This window comes from Anabrus simplex, chromosome 1 (genome assembly GCF_040414725.1).
Source record: "Anabrus simplex isolate iqAnaSimp1 chromosome 1, ASM4041472v1, whole genome shotgun sequence".
NCBI classification, from domain to species: domain Eukaryota; kingdom Metazoa; phylum Arthropoda; class Insecta; order Orthoptera; family Tettigoniidae; genus Anabrus; species Anabrus simplex.
The window spans coordinates 150993856-151013035 of record NC_090265.1 but is presented as its reverse complement, the minus strand read 5'-3'; the positions used below and the strand labels follow the sequence as shown (position 1 = coordinate 151013035).

Below are 19180 nucleotides of genomic sequence, written 5' to 3'. Positions count from 1 at the left end.
TTGCGTTATATTTTGGAAATTGACATTGTCTTCAAGCTAGCCTGGATCTCACGCGACCCTACCTGGACGCGGGACGGCGCAATATATATACATCTTAGTAACCAGTAGAATTGTAAGAAATAGACTACTGGCAGCTGGACTCTCAGCCCGTCATCCAAGAAGGAAGTCTATATTGACCAAAAACAGCGGCTAAAATGGGTAAAAGCACATGCGACATGGACACCAGGGATGGGGAACAGAGTTATCTTTACAGACGAGTTCAAATTTAATCTGCATGGCTCAGAAGTTAAACTTTGTGTGTCGAAAGAATGGTGAAGAACTTTTGCTATCATGTATAACACACACAGTCAAACAGCCACAAGGACACATGGCCTTGGGGTCCATTTGCGGTCATAGAGTAGGTCATCTGGACTTCACAAATGGCAATGTCAATGCGGATGCCTACATACGCATCCCTGCAAGAAAGTTCATGCCAACGATAAGAGACCAATTTGGAGATGTTTCCAATTGCATTTTTCAGGATGACTCCGCTCCTTGCCACAGAGTTTTCGAGGTGAGTCCTATGATTAATAGTTGTATCAAGCACGAAGCGGATGATGTTAGTAGTTAATTGTCACGTCTTTCTACATTTCAGGTAAAACCCTTCCTTAGATAAAATGGGGTTTGAGTGTTAGCGTGGCATGGGAATGGCCCTGATCTCAATCAATTTGAGAACTGTTGGAAAATTATGGGAAATGCTGTCACCAAAAAGAAGCCACGAAATAAAGGGGAACTGTTGGAGACTCTTGTGCGTATGTGGTTTCATGATCTGAGTGAGGAGTATATTATAAAGTTAATTCTTTCAATGCCTTCACGATGCTAAGTGGTTATTAAGGTGCGTGGTGGAACTACACAGTATTAAATGGCAACAGTGAATTCACAAACACTAAAATCAATCAGCGTTATGTTACAGCATTAATATGCAGTTTTTCTTTCGAAAATAGGATTCATATTTCAGAAGAGCAAACAGAATAGCTCACATATCTACTTACATCCATTTTTCAAGAATGTTAAATTATTAAACAACAAATCATTTTATAAAAAACAAACATTAAGAATAAAATAGACTAGGCAAAATGATTGCATACCGAGCTCGATAGCTGCAGTCGCTTAAGTGCGGCCAGTATCCAGTATTCGGGAGATAGTAGGTTCGAACCCCACTGTCGGCAGCCCTGAAAATGGTTTTCCGTGGTTTCCCATTTTCACACCAGGCAAATGCTGGGGCTGTACCTTAATTAAGGCCACGGCCGCTTCCTTTCAACTCCTAGCCCTTTCCTACCCCATCGTCGCTATAAGACCTATCTGTGTCGGTGCGACGTAAAGCAACTAGCAAAAAAAAATAAAAAAATGATTGCATACATTATATTCTGATAGAAATAGAGAGAAATCAGGCCAATTCAGCTCAGTTATTCAGTGATTGAAACAAAAATGATTAATCATATGGTGATGCAATAAATATATCCACCACTATATCATTAGGGCCCGAGACCTGAGATTGGCGCAGCCCCCACATCCACAAGATTTCTCGTCAGAACTCCATAGGAAATGGAGCTTCAATTGGAACAGGTGGTAAACACACGGTAGGCACGCATAAATCTCGACATACATGTTTCAAATTAATGTTTTGCCGTGTGAAGAAAGCAACGGGAAACTACCTCACTCCTCATTTCCCTAGTATGCCTCTTCAGTAACTCCTAGGCTGTCTATGACAGCTTTTGGTGGAGCTGTAGTGGATCAAACGGGCCTTCGGGCTGAATACGCAACAAAAACAACAACAACATTTTGCAGTGAAAATTTACATGAAATTTTAGCACATTGAGTTGTTATCAGCGTCTTTAAACAATCCAAAATAGCATTTTTTCCTTCAGATAAAAGTTCTTGTTAGCATAAGACAGCTGAACAGTGACAGTTCTTATTGGTTGGCACTCATGCAAGGAGAATGGCATCTTGAAATAATCTTATCGTACCATAGAGAATGGAATAGGATGTTCTCTCTGTAGCGAACGGGACACAAACGAATGACACACATTATTCATTATTTATTTACCATAAACCTTTACAGAATCTATGGAAGACCGGGGGAGAAGGACAAGCCCCTTACATGTAGTACCGGGCGAGTTGGCCATGCGGTTAAGAGCGCTCACCTGTGAACTTGCATCCGGGAGATACTGGGAGAACCCCACTGTCGGCAGCCCTGAAGATGGTTTTCCGCGGTTTCCCATTTTCACACCAGTTAAATGCTGGGGCTGTACCTTAATTAAGGCCACGGCCGCTCCCTTCCCTTTCCTAGACTTTTCCTATCTCATCGTCGCCATAAGACCTATCTGTGTCGGTACGACGGAAAAGCAAATAGCAAAAAAATAAAATAAAAACCCTACACGTAGTGCCCCCTGATGGAGAAGTATTGCTCGGTGAGTGCTCAGGTGAAGAGAATAACACCTTAGAGCAATCTACGCTACTCACGGAGATTGGGATATGGCACTCTCTCTCTAGCAGTTCAAATAATGCGTTCAGTATGAAAGTAAAGTAGGTATTTATGTAACAAGAACGTGTATTGTTCCCGTGTAGCGATTTGGGTTTGCGGATGAAGTAAATAAAAATGAAATGTCGTATGGCTTTTAGTGCCGGGTGTGTCCGATGGCAAGTTCGCTCGCCAGTTGCAGGTCTTTTGATTTGGCTCCCGTAGGCGACCTGCGCGTCGTGATGAGAATGAAAATGATGATGAAGACGACACATACACCCAGCCCTTGTGCCAGCGAAATTAATCAATGAGAGTTAAAATTTCCGACCCTGTCGGGAGTCGAACCCGGGACCCCTGTGACCAAAGGCCAGCACGCTAACCATTTAGCCATGGTGCCGGACGCGGATGAAGTGAGATGACATTATATGGCATGATTTTACGGCCAGATGCCTTTCCTAACGTCAAACTCAGTCGAGGAGCGAATGAAAAATGGAACGAATGATGGTGAATTAAAATGGGTAAGGAGGTAGAAATGATCGATTGTGATCTATGAAAAGGAACTTTCTCAGAATTTGCCTGGAATGGAAAATGGGAAACCAAAGAAGGTCACTTTCAGGTTTCTAATCCACTCGCCTCCCGAATTCAGAGTTTGGTTCTAAAGCCGTAGAGCATTAAGGAGAGTATCAAAGGCCTGTCCTGGTAATGTTAAATTTAACAGACTTATATCGTGGTTTCTCTGGATCTAACCAAGAAAATAAAATGAAATTTTGACAGGTTATAGATTCATATCTAATACATTTACTGATTTGCTTTACTGTTTCTACCTATATTTATTTTTAAATGTCTTTATGATCAAACTACACTGAGTAGCCAAAAGTCATGGGAAGACACTGAATGTGATGTTAATAAATAGTTGCCCTTCCGCGAGATCTCAAAACGGCAGCAGTACGGCGAGGCATCGACTCTACAGGGTGTTGGAATTATTCTGGAGGGATTCGGATCCATGCATCTTGCACTGCTACCCACAATCGGCATTGTGTAGTTGGTGCGCGGTTCATGAAGCCTTCAGCAGGATCGACAGCATCCCAAAAATGCACGATTCCATTAAGTTCGGGGGATCTGAATGGCCAATCCATGACTAACTTCACTGGAGTGCTCCTCCAACCACCTGCCTGCCACCACAGAGCGGTGACATGGCGCATTGTACTGTTGAAACATTGCATCTCTATCAAGGTACTCTAGGGCCAAAAATGGATGCAGATGGTCTGAAAGAATGTCCACATAACGTGCATATGTCAGCGCTCCCTGCAGCCAGAAAATGGAGCATAACTGCGACCGTGAGAACGCCGCCCTGACAAAAACTGAGCCACCATCCGCCTGGACGCAACCTTGTTGACAAGCAGGATCCATAGCTTCATGGGACATACGCCACACTCTCACCCGCCTATCAGCTCGATACACCTGGAACCAGGATTCATCGGGCTATACTACACGCTGCCACTGTTCCATGCTACATTCCCGAAGTTCCTGGGCACATGCACTTGTTGAGCTCTGTGTCGAGGTGTCAGCAAAGGGACACGAGTTGGTCGTCGACTGGTTAAACCTATGCGGTGCAGTTGCCTCCTTACAGTCCTGGTAGAAATGGGTTCATAACTCCCAACATTCCAATTGGGCGGTGATCTGACTCACAATAGCCCGTCGAGCTCCTAGTATGGTTCTGTGGACGTGACGTGATTCCGTTCGTTAAACACCTGTGGTCTTCCCGTGCGGAGGTTCACGCGGGTGGTAACATTCTCTCCGCGATATTGAAGATCCACTCTCGATACTGTTGACCTCGGAAACGCGAATTTGCATATATTCTCCCATGAGCCATGAGCCGATGATCATTCCACATTCCAAGTCGGTTAACTCGCGACGTGTTGCTATCTTCATGACACTAGTGTCTGTGACAGACGGCTGAGCTACGCCGCAGCTAGCCGTAACGGTCACGGGTGATACACGGCACGTTTTCTAATGGTACACCTCTTCCCTTGACGTTAGGCCACTCAGGGTATGAGTGGTATCTCTAAGATTGTAGATCGATATAAAAATGTTGTTAAGTAGAGATAAAATATTCAGAGCTATGGCTTAAGTAGTTTGTGATAAAATGGGAAACATTCGCACCAAAATGCAGTTTCTTAGAAATCACACTTGAAAGTGTAATGCCACTTACAAAGCATGGGTACTACCATGTTTCTTACCACATAAACATCAGATAGGAAGTGATATCGTAATAACCAGTGTAGCCAATTTATGCAGCAGGATGTTTACTGTAAATCAAAATAAATTACTGCCTTCTAAACCGAATAGTTCCCGAGATTTCTTGTCTTAACTAAACCAGAAGTCGCGAAATCTGGAGAAAGGGCTTATGCATTAACACTTTTTTTAAAAAATTATAAATACTCGCAGTCGTCCCAAATCAATGAAACATACATCACCCCCCATGGCACTACAGCCCTTGAAGGGCTTGGACTACCAAGTGACCGCTGCTCAGCCCGAAGACCTGCAGATTACGAGGTGTTATGTGGTCAGCACGAAGAATTCTCTCGGCCGTCATTCTTGGCTTTCTAGACCGGAGCCGCTATCTCACCGTCAGATAGCTCCTTAATTCTAATCACGTAGGCCGAGTGGACCCCGAACGAACCCTTAGGTCTAGGTAAAATTCCCTGACCTGGCCGGGAATCGAACCCTGGGCCTCCAGCTAAGAGGCAGGCAGCCCTACACCACGGGACCGGCTCGAAACATACATCAAATTTAAGAGGAAAAACTAAATAATAATTTTCCATATAAAACTAAAAATTGACATTTTGTACTAATATCACCTTTTGTACTCCCCTTAACACGCGCGGTCCCTCCACTCGGTTAGCAAGAATGTACGTTGTCTGCATTAAATAAACAGCTTAATAGCCTCGGATTGCAATGATCAGAATTTATCTGAGATTGAAGTCAATACTCACCTAAAACAGAGACAAATTGGCCTTCTTGCTGGTGATCGTGGAACCCAACGTAACAAAGATGCCCTTGCTTAGGTGTTGCACCCTCTGGCTTAGGCCCTCGGGAGTAAAGCGTCGAGATAACATCGGCCTCCTGGGCAGAATTAACGATGATTAGATGAGCTCCTTCCTCGGTGCACTTGGTCTGCGCATCAAGCCAGGTAAGAGCTGCAGTATGGAGTTTGTAGTATCCCAGGCCAAAGAACTGTTCGTAGTCAGCAGGCACGCCACCAACATTACCACTCACTGTGAAAAAAAAAATACATCCCAGATGGGGTTATTTAAAACGTACTTTGAGGCGTGGGTCCTCGTTTTATATAATACCACTCAAAGAACTCCCTCTAATGTAGCAACACCTCCATGTTATATATACAGTATATTGTTTTTCTTACTTATGGAAACTCTCTGGTTGTCCGTTAAGTTATTAATTTTATTTACTCATTTACTTAATTTCACAACTGTTAGGCTCCTCCCAGTCTGCCGAAACTGACTTTGAGTAAATACATTTATAAATTACCTGGCAGAGAAAACATAACTGGTAACAGTATTACACCTGAAAAAGAATCAACTTATTTAAAATAGAGTGACATGTTTCGTTCTTAAAAGAACATAATCAGATTCTTTAAAATCACACTCAGATATTTATAAATAATATTAATGTTTATTTACGGTTAAATGCAGGGACATTATTTTATGTATTCGGGGGATACTCACTCGACCGTTCGCCTGCGCTGTGAGCCTGTCTCCCGCCAAGCACTTTGCCGTTAGGTGCTTTATGAAGGTATTATGAATATGCACGCGCTCACGTAATGAAAATGGCATTGGAATAACACACTGAGCAGTAAACACGCGAACACTTGAATAAACTGAACCTTACGCTGATAAAGCTCTCAACAGACTGCATAGCAGGGCAGCTTGTGGAGCCAAGAAAGGCTTAAATCATAAATCGGTAGATGTAATATACGCCGACTTTGCAAAAGCGTTTTATAAGATTGACCACAGTGTACTTCTCAGAAATATTTCCATTTTCGGAATTACCACTCTTATATTACACCTTACATCTTCATATCTGCAAATAGAAGTCAGTTAGTCACGTATAAAGAGACCAAATTTTTTGTATTCAATGTTAATTCAGATGTGCCTCAGGGTTTAAATTTAGGACCACTTCTGTTTATGCTATTTATAAATGTTTAATGCGATGTAATCAGAGGTTCCAAATGTCTCATGTTTGCTAATGATCTTAAATTATACAAAGATATATCACAAAATATTGACTATATGTCTTTGAACAGGGACATTAGAATAATTACTCTTGGAGCGTCATCAATAAAATCCAATTTAATATTAACAAATGCTTCGTGATGACCCCGTTCTACGGTTTTGTAGTACATTTCAGTATGATTACTTAAATGAACTGTCAGAAACTGAAACGAGTTGACTCAGTAAATGATTTAGAACTAACAATGAGTTACAATCTATCATTCACGTCACATATTGAAATTACTGTAAATGCGGCATTTAAGCTGTTACATTTGTTATCCGAAATGGAAAGGAACTAAATAACATTAACACACTAGTTATTCTCTATAATTATTTCGTGAGGTCGAAATTAGAATATGCTTCCGTTATTTGGATGCCGTATTATAAATCATATACAGGGTGAAGCGTAATTCGCGCACTCGGGCGTCGCAGCGCGACTCCTCACATGCCAGCAACAAAAAAATGTATCTTACAAAATTTCGTCTTGCGAGTATATTCGGCAGAAAAACGACGTTGAAGAGTAGCAATCTGGCAACACTGTAACCACATGTAGGGTAACTACCTGTATCAGCAGACGTTAGTCGTACTGTACAGTTGGTGCAGTGGGTAATAAATATATTAATTCACAAAATTTCTCCGTTAGTAAGAATGTTTTTTTATTTCGTAAATGTAGTCCAGGTGGTATGGTATATGGCATCTTAATCGTCAACAGCGATTGCAGCGAGTCCTCTAGAAACCATTTGCACTTGCATACTCATCATCATCATCATCATCATCATCTGTTTACCCTACAGGTTCGGCTTTTCCCTCGGACTCAGCGAGGGATCCCACCTCTAGGGCAGTGTCCTGGAGCTTCAGACTCTTGGTCGGGGGATACAACTGGGGAGTATGACCAGTACCTCGCCCAGGCGGCCTCACCTGCTATGGTGAACAGGGGCCTTGTAGGGGGTTGGGAAGATTGGACGGGATAGGCAAGGAATAGGGAAGGAAGCGGCCGTGGCCTTAAGTTAGGTACCATCCCGGCATTTGCCTGGAGGAGAAGTGGGAAACCACGGAAAACCACTTCCAGGATGGCTGAGGTGGGAATCGAACCTACCTCTACTCAGTTGACCTCCCGAGGCTGAGTGGACCCCGTTCCAGCCCTCGTACCACTTTTCAAATTTCGTGGCAGAGCCGGGAATCGAACCCGGACCTCCGGGGGTTGCAGCTAATCACGCTAACCACTACACCACAGAGGCGGCACTTGCATATTACGATCCTAGAAATGGACGAACAATCGTTTTCATTGGTCAGCTTTGAAAGGCGCCCTTTCCACGTCGTGGGCGTGAATTTATTCGCACCACTTCATCTACTAGATGTGAAACCTGTTTGTTTCAGCTGTCTATTTCTTATTAGTCTAACCAGGTATTTGTTGTTTCAGCGTTACAAAATGTTGTAAATGTAGGATACATATGACCTCAGAAACGGTGTCTTACTGTATTACAGTAGGTAATGTCAGATGGAAATTAGCAAATAAAAAAAGCGCCTCAACCCAGGATCGAACCATCGACCTCCTGCATACCAACCAAAAACTCTAACCACCGCAGCAACTGTACAGCACGACTAATGTCTGCTGATACAGGTAGTTACCCTACATATGGTTACAGTGTTGCCAGATTGCTATTCTTCAACGTCCGTTTTCTACCGGATATACTTGCAAGACGAAAATTTGTAAGAGACATTTTTTTTATTGCTGACATGTGAGGAGTCGCGCTGCGACGCCCGAGTGCGCGAATTACGCTTCACCCTGTATAAATAAAATTGGAAAAGTTCTAAAGAAATTATTAAGGTTTATATACTGCAAAAACACCGTTAGTCAGCATATAAGCTGATAATTCCTTATTGTCGGTAATTAGAAGAATTCAAGTATATATCATTAGAGACTCGTCGAGAAATATATCAAAATATATCATAAAATCATAAATGGCAGTATAGACTGTGGTAATTTGCACACCAGGATTAATTTTAACGCAAAAAAATCAATTTCACGTAGCCGAAAGTACTTCTACAAACCCTTATCAAATATATTAATTCACAAAATTTTTCCGTTAGTAAGAATGTGCTCTAATTTTAGTATACTAGTTACGAACCACGACTTAGATTTCTCAATGTTTCTATCAGAGTTCAAAATATGCCTACTAGATAATCTCAGCAAGTATAAATAAAATTTTCTTTACAAAAGCAATGTTGTTTAAAAAGAAAATAGGATTAACTATTCAAACTTATTCAGAGCCATCATAATCAATTTCAACAGTGTGTAATCATTGATGCATTACTTAATTACAGTAACTAATCATGCACCTTATCTGTATTTAAACTTTTGCGCCTGCCCATATATACATATTTGTAAATATATACAATATAACTTATAGAAGTAATAGTCAATAATTTTATTTTTATTTTCAAAATTTCCCTCCATTCGGAGGCTGCTAGTGACAAAGAATACACAAATAATTTCATTCAAAAATAAAAAAAAATAAAAATTGAATAAATTATGTCTCAGTCTGGCGAATGGAAGTGGTGTCTGAGTATCAAAAGAGAACCCCTGAGCACTTTCAGCCCCCATTCGGTGAACTCTTTGGTACTGATGTTAAAGGTCTTCGTCAGTTCTATCGTCTTCTTAGGGACTGTCCCTTTCGCACAGATCATGAGACCCCACACTTCTATGCCGTCCAGTTCGTATTTATTCTTATAATGCGGCATTATAGGCAGGTAGATACACTTCTTTTCTCGGTCCACTTCGTCTGGTTGGTCGGAGTGTGTAAAATCTTATCCTGGCCAGTGTATGCCATTTCCTTTCAATCTATTCTTTATTATTAAGTTCTTTTTTCAAATGTATTATTTTAATGTCAACTATGTAATGCTTGTTGAAATTGGAGTACAACTCTGTTACAGGCATAAATAAATAAATAAATAAATAAATAAATAAATAAATAAATAAATAAATAAATAAATAAATAAATAAATAACGGCAAATTGCTTAGCGGGAGACAGGCTCGCAGCGCAGGCGACCGGGCGAGTGAAAATCCCCCGAACAGATAAAATAATGTCCCTGTACTTACGAACTTGACATGTGGAACTCATCTCAAATTTATCCTCCTTTGTCTCTATTTCAGCATTGACTACATTATTAATATAACTTCCAGATTTCAAGTTCTTAAGTATTGAAATATATTTCTAAATACCTGTGATTTGATAGAATCCGATGATGTTCTTCAAAGAAAGTAACATGCCATTCTCTATTAATTGAAATGATTCTTGTTCAGGTATAAGATTGTTACCATACGTTTTCTATTTCAGGTAGTTTATGAATTTATTTATTCAAAGTGATTTTAGGCAGACTGGAAACTTCTTCCTCTTCTTCTTTGTCTGTTTACCCTCCGGGGTCGGTGTTTCCTTCGAACTCAGCGAGGGATCCCACCTCTACCGCCTCAAGGGCAGTGTCCTGGAGCTTCAGACTCTGGATCGGGGATACGACTGGGGAGGGTGACCAGTACCCCGCCCAGGTGGCCTCACCTGCTATGCTGAACAGGGGCCTTGCGAGGGATCTGGGGATCGGGAGGGATAGACAAGGAAGAGGGAAGGAAACGGCCGTGCCCTAAAGTTAGGTACCATCCCGGCTTTTGCCTGGCGGAGAAGTGGGAAACCACGGAAAACCACTTCCAGGATGGCTGAGGTGGGAATCGAACCCACCTCTACTCATTTGACCTCCCGAGGCTGCCTCGTTGCAGCACTCGTACCACTTTTCAAATTTCGTGGCAGAGCCGGGAATCGAACTCGTGCCTCCGGGGATGGCAGCTAATCACACTAACCACTACTCCACAGAGGCAGATAGACTGAAGAACCTAACAGTTATAAATTAACTGAGTCGAAACAGCAGTGGTGGTAGTGATGATTATTTTCTAAGAGGAAGCACAACTGGGCAACCATCCTCAATATAACACTAATTAGAGAGAAAAATGGAAGGGATCCCACATTTCGAAAATTGAACGTAACAGCCGAAGGAAGACAAGGGCCACGAGGGTGTGCAAATGAAAAGGTCCCTAGCCCTCGGAAACCTACTAGAGTCGGGGTCGGAAAAGAATAAAAGTTGGTCACCGGAGGTCGGATAGGATAGATGAAAGTGAGGAGCCTGGCACATGTAAGTGGAAAACAGTACAGGACTCAGCTAAGGGTTTAGTGGTCGCCAACCTACGCTCGGTGCCCCTTGGGCCCCTATTAGTCGCCTTTCACGACAGGCAGGGGATACCGTGGATGTCATCCTACCACCCCCACCCATAGGGGGACAGTAGTGGTGATGTAAAGGTTCGTAGCCGCCACTTACTCTTGAGCGAACCGGAACGTTTTTTTATTATAATAATAAATCCTCTTGAACATATTGTTCACTGGTCATGGCAACGAATGAAGTAGCGATTGTGTTGTTTGTTTTAAAGCTAAAATAACGCATGATCATGAGTCCTATCGATGAAGATAATGAAGATGACATTGAAATCAGAAATACGTGAGGGATGATCACTCGAAGAATGAGAAGAGAAAGGGGTCCTGAAATCCTAATCACCGAATGCCCTGATTTTTGCTAACTCGGAAGGAAACTAGATTACAGTGGCCAACGGATCCTAAAACTGATAATCTATTACATAATAATGACTGACTCTTCTTAGAGTAGTTATCTCTTCTTCTGCCACTCATCTCCATTAGTTGAAATTTGCAAGTACATAACTAACCCATAAATGACGCGTTCACAACAGCTAGTCTGACATAGAATTCCAGAGATTTATAAAAGTGGAGGTACATACCTCCCGAAGTTCACCGCCACTGTCCTGTCCTACAGATCAGGCTTGCAATGTTGTCTGAAAGGTGCACTAGCCGCCAGTGACTTGGAAAAGTGTGGCAATCCAATCGATAAGTCCGCTTCCACACTGGGGCGAAACACTGGTATTTCAAGTCTGAAAAGCCTTGAGAGCTTAAATAGTATAATTTTTTTACCGGTCGAGTTGGCAGTGCGGTTAAGGGAGCGCAGTAATGAGCTTGCATCCGGGAGAAAGTGTGTTCGAACCCCACTGTCGGCGGCCCTGAAGTTGATTTTCCGTGGCTTCCTATTTTGACACCAGGCAAATGCTGGGGCTGTACTTTGAACAAGGCCACGGCCGCTTCCTTCACACTACTAGCCCTTTCCTATCCCATCGTCGTCATAAGACCAATCTGTCTCGGTGCGACGTAAAGCCAATTGTAAAAATAGTAATAGGCCTATATAAGTAATCTCTTGTCCTCATCCTGAGATGGTGAAACTCTTTTCAGGCTCATCCCCAACGGAGGTGAGCTGCACGTGTCATTTCAACCACATACAAGCCCTCCTGACATTCTTAAATTTCTTAAAGTGCCGAGAATCGAACCCAAGCCCCCAAGGACGGCAGCTAATAATGCTAACCGTTACGCTTCGGAGACGGGCGTAATTTTTATTTATGTATATAGTTATCACCTCTGCTTATTCAATTATCACCAGTTTGCCGCATAATAATACGACCACCCTCCAGGGATATAACTGTACATGGGTCAACATTGCAAGATAATTAAACGCTATTGATCAGGCAAAAATGATAGTTCAAGGCTAGCCAATGCATTCAAGTTGTGTTGACATACACACTTGTTGTTTCCGTGGCAACGCAGCGTCAAAGTAGGCAATCATGCATCTCCTGTAAACACAGTCTGATGTATCCCATTATCATAGCGTGATTCCCTATTGAACCCATAATTCTACCTCGTTGAAATTTCAACTACAAGATGAAGTGCATCCATACTTTTCTTGCAGGCTCATATTACGTTCTGTGGCTTGACAACTCACAGCGGGAAGCGGCCCACCAAACATCGAACGAGGTCGGAACATTTCGGAAGACCTCGGGTAATTAATAATGAAATTCTGGATAATAAACCTCATTGCGAGAGATTTCGGCACTGTCATTAACAAATAAGTAAGTAATTAAGAATTTTAGGAAATATTTGATGAAGGTAAATTCCACAGGGTGGAAATGTATTTAATTAGGCCTGGAGAGAAAGTCGCACTAATGAATTAATAATGCCCGTTAAAAAGCAGGAGAAATTAACAAACAACACCATCATGACTGGAAAAATAAGTGGAATCTTTGTGGTGAGTCTCGAAGAAATCGGTCCAGCAGTAATCAATAGGAATGATTGCGCCACAGTAGATAACGCCAAGCAGAGCGTCCCTTCTACATGCATAAATACCCCCTCCTCAGGCAAGAGCGTCAGTCATCATTGTCCGAGGGTGTGAATCTGCGTCAGGCGACATTAGGAAGAAGGCTTAAAGTGGGCGCAATAGACTTGTAGAATCTCTAAAGTCATTTGGCTTGAGGGAAGAATATATTACCAAGTGGTAAATGGTGAACAGAGACAAATTAGATATTGATAACTTTGTATCCACGATACCCATCCCGGTCGGGGAAGAAAATCATAAGTTAAATAATTGTAGGATTCCGGAACTTCTGCATAGGGAGACAGCAGATTCATAGATGATCTTTTGAATTACTGCGGACGATGTTTTGGTAATCGGTAAGGGAGGACTGTTGTCGTCTGGCAGAGATAAGCTTGTGTATCACGGTCAGTCACACCTGTGAAACATCTGGAGAGGAAGGAATCTGAAGATTCCGCAAACTGTATTAGTTGAGTTCTCGACATGAAGCGGGGTGGTTTAACTGTTACATGTATACAGAATATAATTTATGGTAAAGTGTAATATAAAAATTTTGTGTGTGTTGCTTCAAGCCGAGTGCAGAATCAATGTGGGTGACGGTTCTATTTGTTACCAGCGAAGTACATTTCGTGATAGCCGACCTCACGAACAAAATACATTCTGTCACATGGTCAAGAGAATACTTGATTACCGAGACGAAAATATCGCTGACTGGAAACACTGCGGGTGTGAAAAATAAATGTTTATTAGAATGAGAGTTTTGCTTGCGTAGATCGATAGGAAGTTACTTCACTGGACAGTTCACGATGATACATGTTTGGAGTGTTGGGATTGCAGGTCAGTTGGAGCCTCACACTCGAATTATTCCGTGAATATCGTGATGGTAGTGATTATTGTTTTCAGTGTTGTTACGTAACATCAAACGAGAGATGAGTTTATTTAGCGAACTTCACTTCATGTGTTGAGATTGTATTGAAGATTAGATTAAACTATTCGGACATGTGGGTTAATTTCGATTCCACGCTTTATTGTGTGAAATAGACACAGTAATACAGTATTTCCTTGTTTGAGATAATTTTTGTAACGAACTTCACTACATGTGTTAGTTTCAACGAGGATCAGATTTCAATATTCGGACATTGTGTTAAAAGTTTTGACTTCGCCTGGCAGTATGAATGATGTGTAGATACTATAACGTTGGCTCAACGATGGATTTAGGATGCCGCGTGCATTATATAACTTAAGGATGAGTGCACACTGTTACGTTGGCTCAACGACAGGATTAAGGCGTCGTCTGTACATAGTCAAGTCATAAGTTAGGCATTTTTGGCGAACCGACTTGAATGATGTTAGTGTTTGCAGGAGTGGATACGAATGCGAAAGGTATTAGCAAGTACTATTTAGGCCATGTTTTGGCATAATTTATTCTTACTATCGAGAATATGTTCACATAATAGCGTTGCATCAGTAGCGGCATGAATGTAAGGGTTAACCCACGTGGAAACCTGACTAATGGTGTGTTCAAGTTCGATGAACTTCCGTTTTCTTTTTACGTTTTCTTTATTTTAAGATTCATTGTTCGTGTGTCCGATATATTATGATAATGCTATGTGTTGACACTTAGTTGATTTTTGTAGTATTTACACTACTAATGCAGTTTCGATTCATCAGCGGTTAATATACTTTATTTTCATTTTTTGTTATTATTTTTGTGAGACGTTTATTTACCGATCACTTCTAGTTTGATTTAATGGGACAAGTGTATGTAGACAGAATTCTAATGATAGTGGTAGTTATAAAAAATTGGAAAGATTTCCTTTTGTTTGTTTTACATTGTGGACTTGTATTTAACAAATTTAACGACGTAACTGTTTCATAAGTTGAAAGTTGGTTCACTGAGAACATTTTCAAGTGATTTGTCACTTTTCTTTAATTTCAGTGTTTGGCATTTCTTCTAAATGCATAATAAATTAATGTTTTCCTGCATTTCGCAGTTTTGTTCCTTCAGAACGATGTAACGTAAGATCCCATCGGATCAAGTGCTGTTGGTTCCTTCCGACATCTGTCTGGGGTGATGCATGTTCAGCATCGGGATTCCCCGGTAACTTAAGGGTGTCACGAGATGACAATACATGGTGGAATTTTTATTTTTATTTTGACAATTGCTGTTAACTTGTAGTGAACACTATGTTTTCAAGTAATTTTTCTCAACCTATCCAAAGCAACTGATAGTCGATTTTGTTCAATTAAGGATCCATTCGAGGAGTGTTCCAATATCCGATAGGATAGTCGACTGGTGGATAACCTTAATTAAATGTAGATCTGGAATTCTTCTTGTTGAAGGTAAGAATTTCCACGGATCGTGTGGATTAATACTTAGTTATAATTTGGATCAATGTTGCCCGATTTTCAGGTTTTATTCTTTTCTGGATTTTGCTGTCCACGAATGTTACACTACATATTCATTCTTTGAAAGACATTAATAAACAACTTCAATGAAACTTTACCTCTCACGTTATGCGTTGTGACAGCGTTAAAACATGTTGTGAACATTTTAAGTGACGTTTATTGCCTATTTAATAAATAAATTATCGTGATGTAAATTGAATAAATATTTTAGTAAGCACACTTTTGAACCTCATTTGAAGTAGTTATGCTGTCATCTGAACTCTATCGTTTGGTCGATTAAGTGGCAAAAAAATCTCGCAACGGCCCCAAGATCCAAGAGTACGATATTGCTCTACCGAAGCAGCTGAGGCAGACGACCAACGATGGAAGTTCAAGGGTTAACTGTGCCGTTATTTAAAAGTGACCGGGAGAGTTGGCCGTGCAGTTAAGGGCACGCGGCTGTGAGCTTTCATCCGGGAGCCCTGAAGATGGTCTTCCGTAGTTTCCCATTTTCACAGCAGGCAAATGCTGTGGCTGTACCTTAATTAAGGCCAAGGCTGCTTCCTTCCAACTTCTAGGCCTATCCCATCGTCGCCATAAGAACTATCTGTGTCGGTGTGACGTAAAGGCAGTAGCAAAATATATACATATCTATATATATTGAAGAGTGAGGCACCCTACGGTGGCCTATGGCGCCCATTCGCCTGGTTCTGCGGAACTAATATTTAAGAGTAGTCAATATGTAAGGTGACAGTGTTTGATTGGATTTTGTCAAGAGATATGCTAAATTTCAAACTTTATACGTTATAATGTCATGGAGTAAAAATTAGAGAATAAATTAAAGAATAAGTCATTTTTGAGAACGGAGAACAGAACTCACATAATTTAACCCTGAAACAGCATTCGGCATTCACACTGTATTATTGAAGAAGTGTTTACAAACTCAAAGCAGTGAACTCCTCAAATTACCCTCTAAATTAGATTAGAATTTCAAAACATTGAACAGAGCTCATCAGGAAACACAAATATAATAGACAATCTGCTCCTTTCTAGCTATTTTCTAAATATAGGATACACATAAACAGATATCAAGAGAGGTAAGGTAATTCTACAGTATGTAAGCTCAAAAGCGTACCATTAAAATTCTTGAATAATACCCGTATACACACTATCCCAAAGCTCTACCAATATTTATAACCAGACGTGCTTATGCATACCCTAGTAAAGGCCCCTCTATCCAGAATGTTGGTAATAAACGTAAGCATTAAGTGTTTTTCCCAGTAGTCAGCAACATATGATGGTAGGCCAACACACTCTCATGGTGGTTTAAGGTGGAAATCACTCTGTCGTAAAATAAGGAAATCAGACGGACGGTTATCGCAAAGTTATATGGTAATCGGATATACAGTATATATCAAGACTAAGCAATTTTAAAATGGCCCACACAGAAGATAAATTCTACCCAGTTTTTGCTTATTCTTACCTGTTGCTTTCGCAGATATGTGTACTGTCTCGGAATTGTCACAGGTAGCTGTTTCATGGTCGATGAATAGGCCTATTTGTTTCGGTTTCCGACGTTGCAGTTCGCCATATGGATCTTCTTTTGCCAAATCAATCTAAAACGAGTTGGAATGAATCAGACAGAAGTAAATAAATTCTCATACTACTTGAAAGCAATTTTCAAAATTATATAATGATGAACATGCGTTAATTTTTAAATGCTGAATTTAATATTTAGGTTTATAAGTAACGAATGAGTATGTTCAGTATTCAGCCCTAAGGCTGGTTGGATCCTCAACAGCTCCGCCATCAGCTGTCACAGATGGCCTAGGAATCACTGAAGAGGCGTACTAGGGAAATGAAGAGTGAGGTAGTTTACCGTTGCTTTCCTCACAGAACCAGAAGTTGCTATTGCATATCAGCCTGCCAAGCCCACTGAAATGCATGCACCAACCGACCCTATGAGCAACATTTTCACACCATTCATAGCAGGGACTGGCTGCAGAAGGAATGGCTTTACTAGCAACGCTCATACCTCAGTCACGTTCATATTGTCAAAGCCAAGGATAGGAGAGAGACAGTTCAGTGAAAGTACAAAATTGCTCTAGCCCATACCAGAAGACACAGTGCACTGTAAAAACTAGGTTCTGCCAAATGGAAATTTACAACATTTCGTCAATAAGACTAACAGAAATACTGACGACAAATTTATATTTGTTTACCTAACTTCATCTTCTTATAAATAAAGTTGTTCGTGTCTGTTTGTTTGTCTGTTCCACCATCACGGCGAAACGGCTGGATAGATCTCAACCAAACTTCATATTTAGAGTATAATGACCCCGGGGAAGGTTTCGATATGCATATCATTTTAAAATCTTTGAAAAGACGGGGGTTTTATAGGAAAAACGGTTTTCCTCCGTTTTCTCTTACACTATTATAGGCAAAATATCGAATTTGTCGTATAAGGACGAGACAAAGCTCAATTTAATCCTCTTGACGCAAAGAACAAAACTCGGTAAGCCTACGGGCCCGAAAACCATGTTTTAAGGCCCTAAAACCAACCGTTACGGAGATATTGGCACCACACTACCCCTGCTCTAGGAATCGGATAAAGAAATGAACTGCCGTAACCATGGCAACGTCAGCTCCAGGATTCTAGAGCAGTGAGATTATGCATGTACGTTTGGGCATAGCTGCCAACCAAAATTGGTAAAAATAAGACTTAATATCTGGAAAAAAATATACTGTTGTGTAAGGCACTCATAGGACTCCTTTGGGCGGGAATGGAAAGGGGGTGAAGTACGAGTGTAAAAATCTTACTATATATAGAAATGGAAGTGTGTGTGTAAATGACACATCTCCAACTAAACCACTGGAGCAATTTCAACCAAACTTGGTACACGTATCACTTACTATCGGGAGACGAGCACTGAGGGGGTTAAGCCATCCCTAGCGCCCTTAAGGGAGAGGGTCGGGGGGGGGGGGGTAGTTACAATAATAATCGAGAATAGTGTCGAATTCATAGTTTTCGGGGTCGCTGAGTTGAAAAGTAATACTCTAGAATTTTTTAAAGTCCAGCCCCCTTTTAGGCGGGGAGCAAAGGGTGGGGGTGAGATATAGAAATAATTAAAAACAGTTTCGAATCCATAGATTTCAGGGTCTCTGAGATGAATAGTATTACTCCGGATATTTTTGCAAATCCAAGTGGGGAGCGAAGGGGGTGAGATATAAAATTAATCGAAAAACTACATATAAAAATGTTATCTTCTTCTTCTTACTATATATAAAAATTGATGTATGTGTGTGCGTGAGTATGTGGGTGTGGGTGTGTATATGACACATCTCCTCCTAAACCACTGGAGCAATTTCACCAAACGTGGTACACTTATCAATTAGTATCAGGAGACAAACCGCGTGAGGGTAAGACACCCCTAGCACCCTTATGGGCAGGGGGCGAGGGGGTGGTATAAAAATAATCTTATAAATAAAGTTGTTTGTTTCTGTTTGTCTGTCTGTTTGTTTGTTTGTTTGTTTGTTTGTTTGTTTGTTTCTTTGTTTGGCTTAAGTGCGGCCAGTATCCAGTATTCGGGAGATAGTAGGTTCGAACCCCACTGTCGGCAGCCCTGAAAATGGTTTTCCGTGGTTTCCCATTTTCACACCAGGCAAATGCTGGGGCTGTACCTTAATTAAGGTCACGGCCGATTCCTTCCAACTCCTATCCCTTCCCTGTCCCATCGTCGCCATGAGACCTAT

General features: G+C 41.2%; 1 protein-coding gene across 1 annotated transcript in view; it reads right to left on the bottom strand.

Annotated features, from left to right (window-relative positions):
- The window catches only part of LOC136863155 (hemolymph lipopolysaccharide-binding protein), a 63305-nt gene that overhangs the window by 19144 nt on the left and 24981 nt on the right, over positions 1–19180 (bottom strand). The window contains exons 2-3 of the mRNA XM_067139505.2: positions 16911–17043; positions 5497–5778 (exon numbers count right to left, since the gene is read on the bottom strand). Of these exons, the coding sequence (XP_066995606.2) occupies positions 5497–5778; positions 16911–17043 (415 nt within the window). The remainder of the gene's footprint in view (positions 1–5496; positions 5779–16910; positions 17044–19180) is intronic.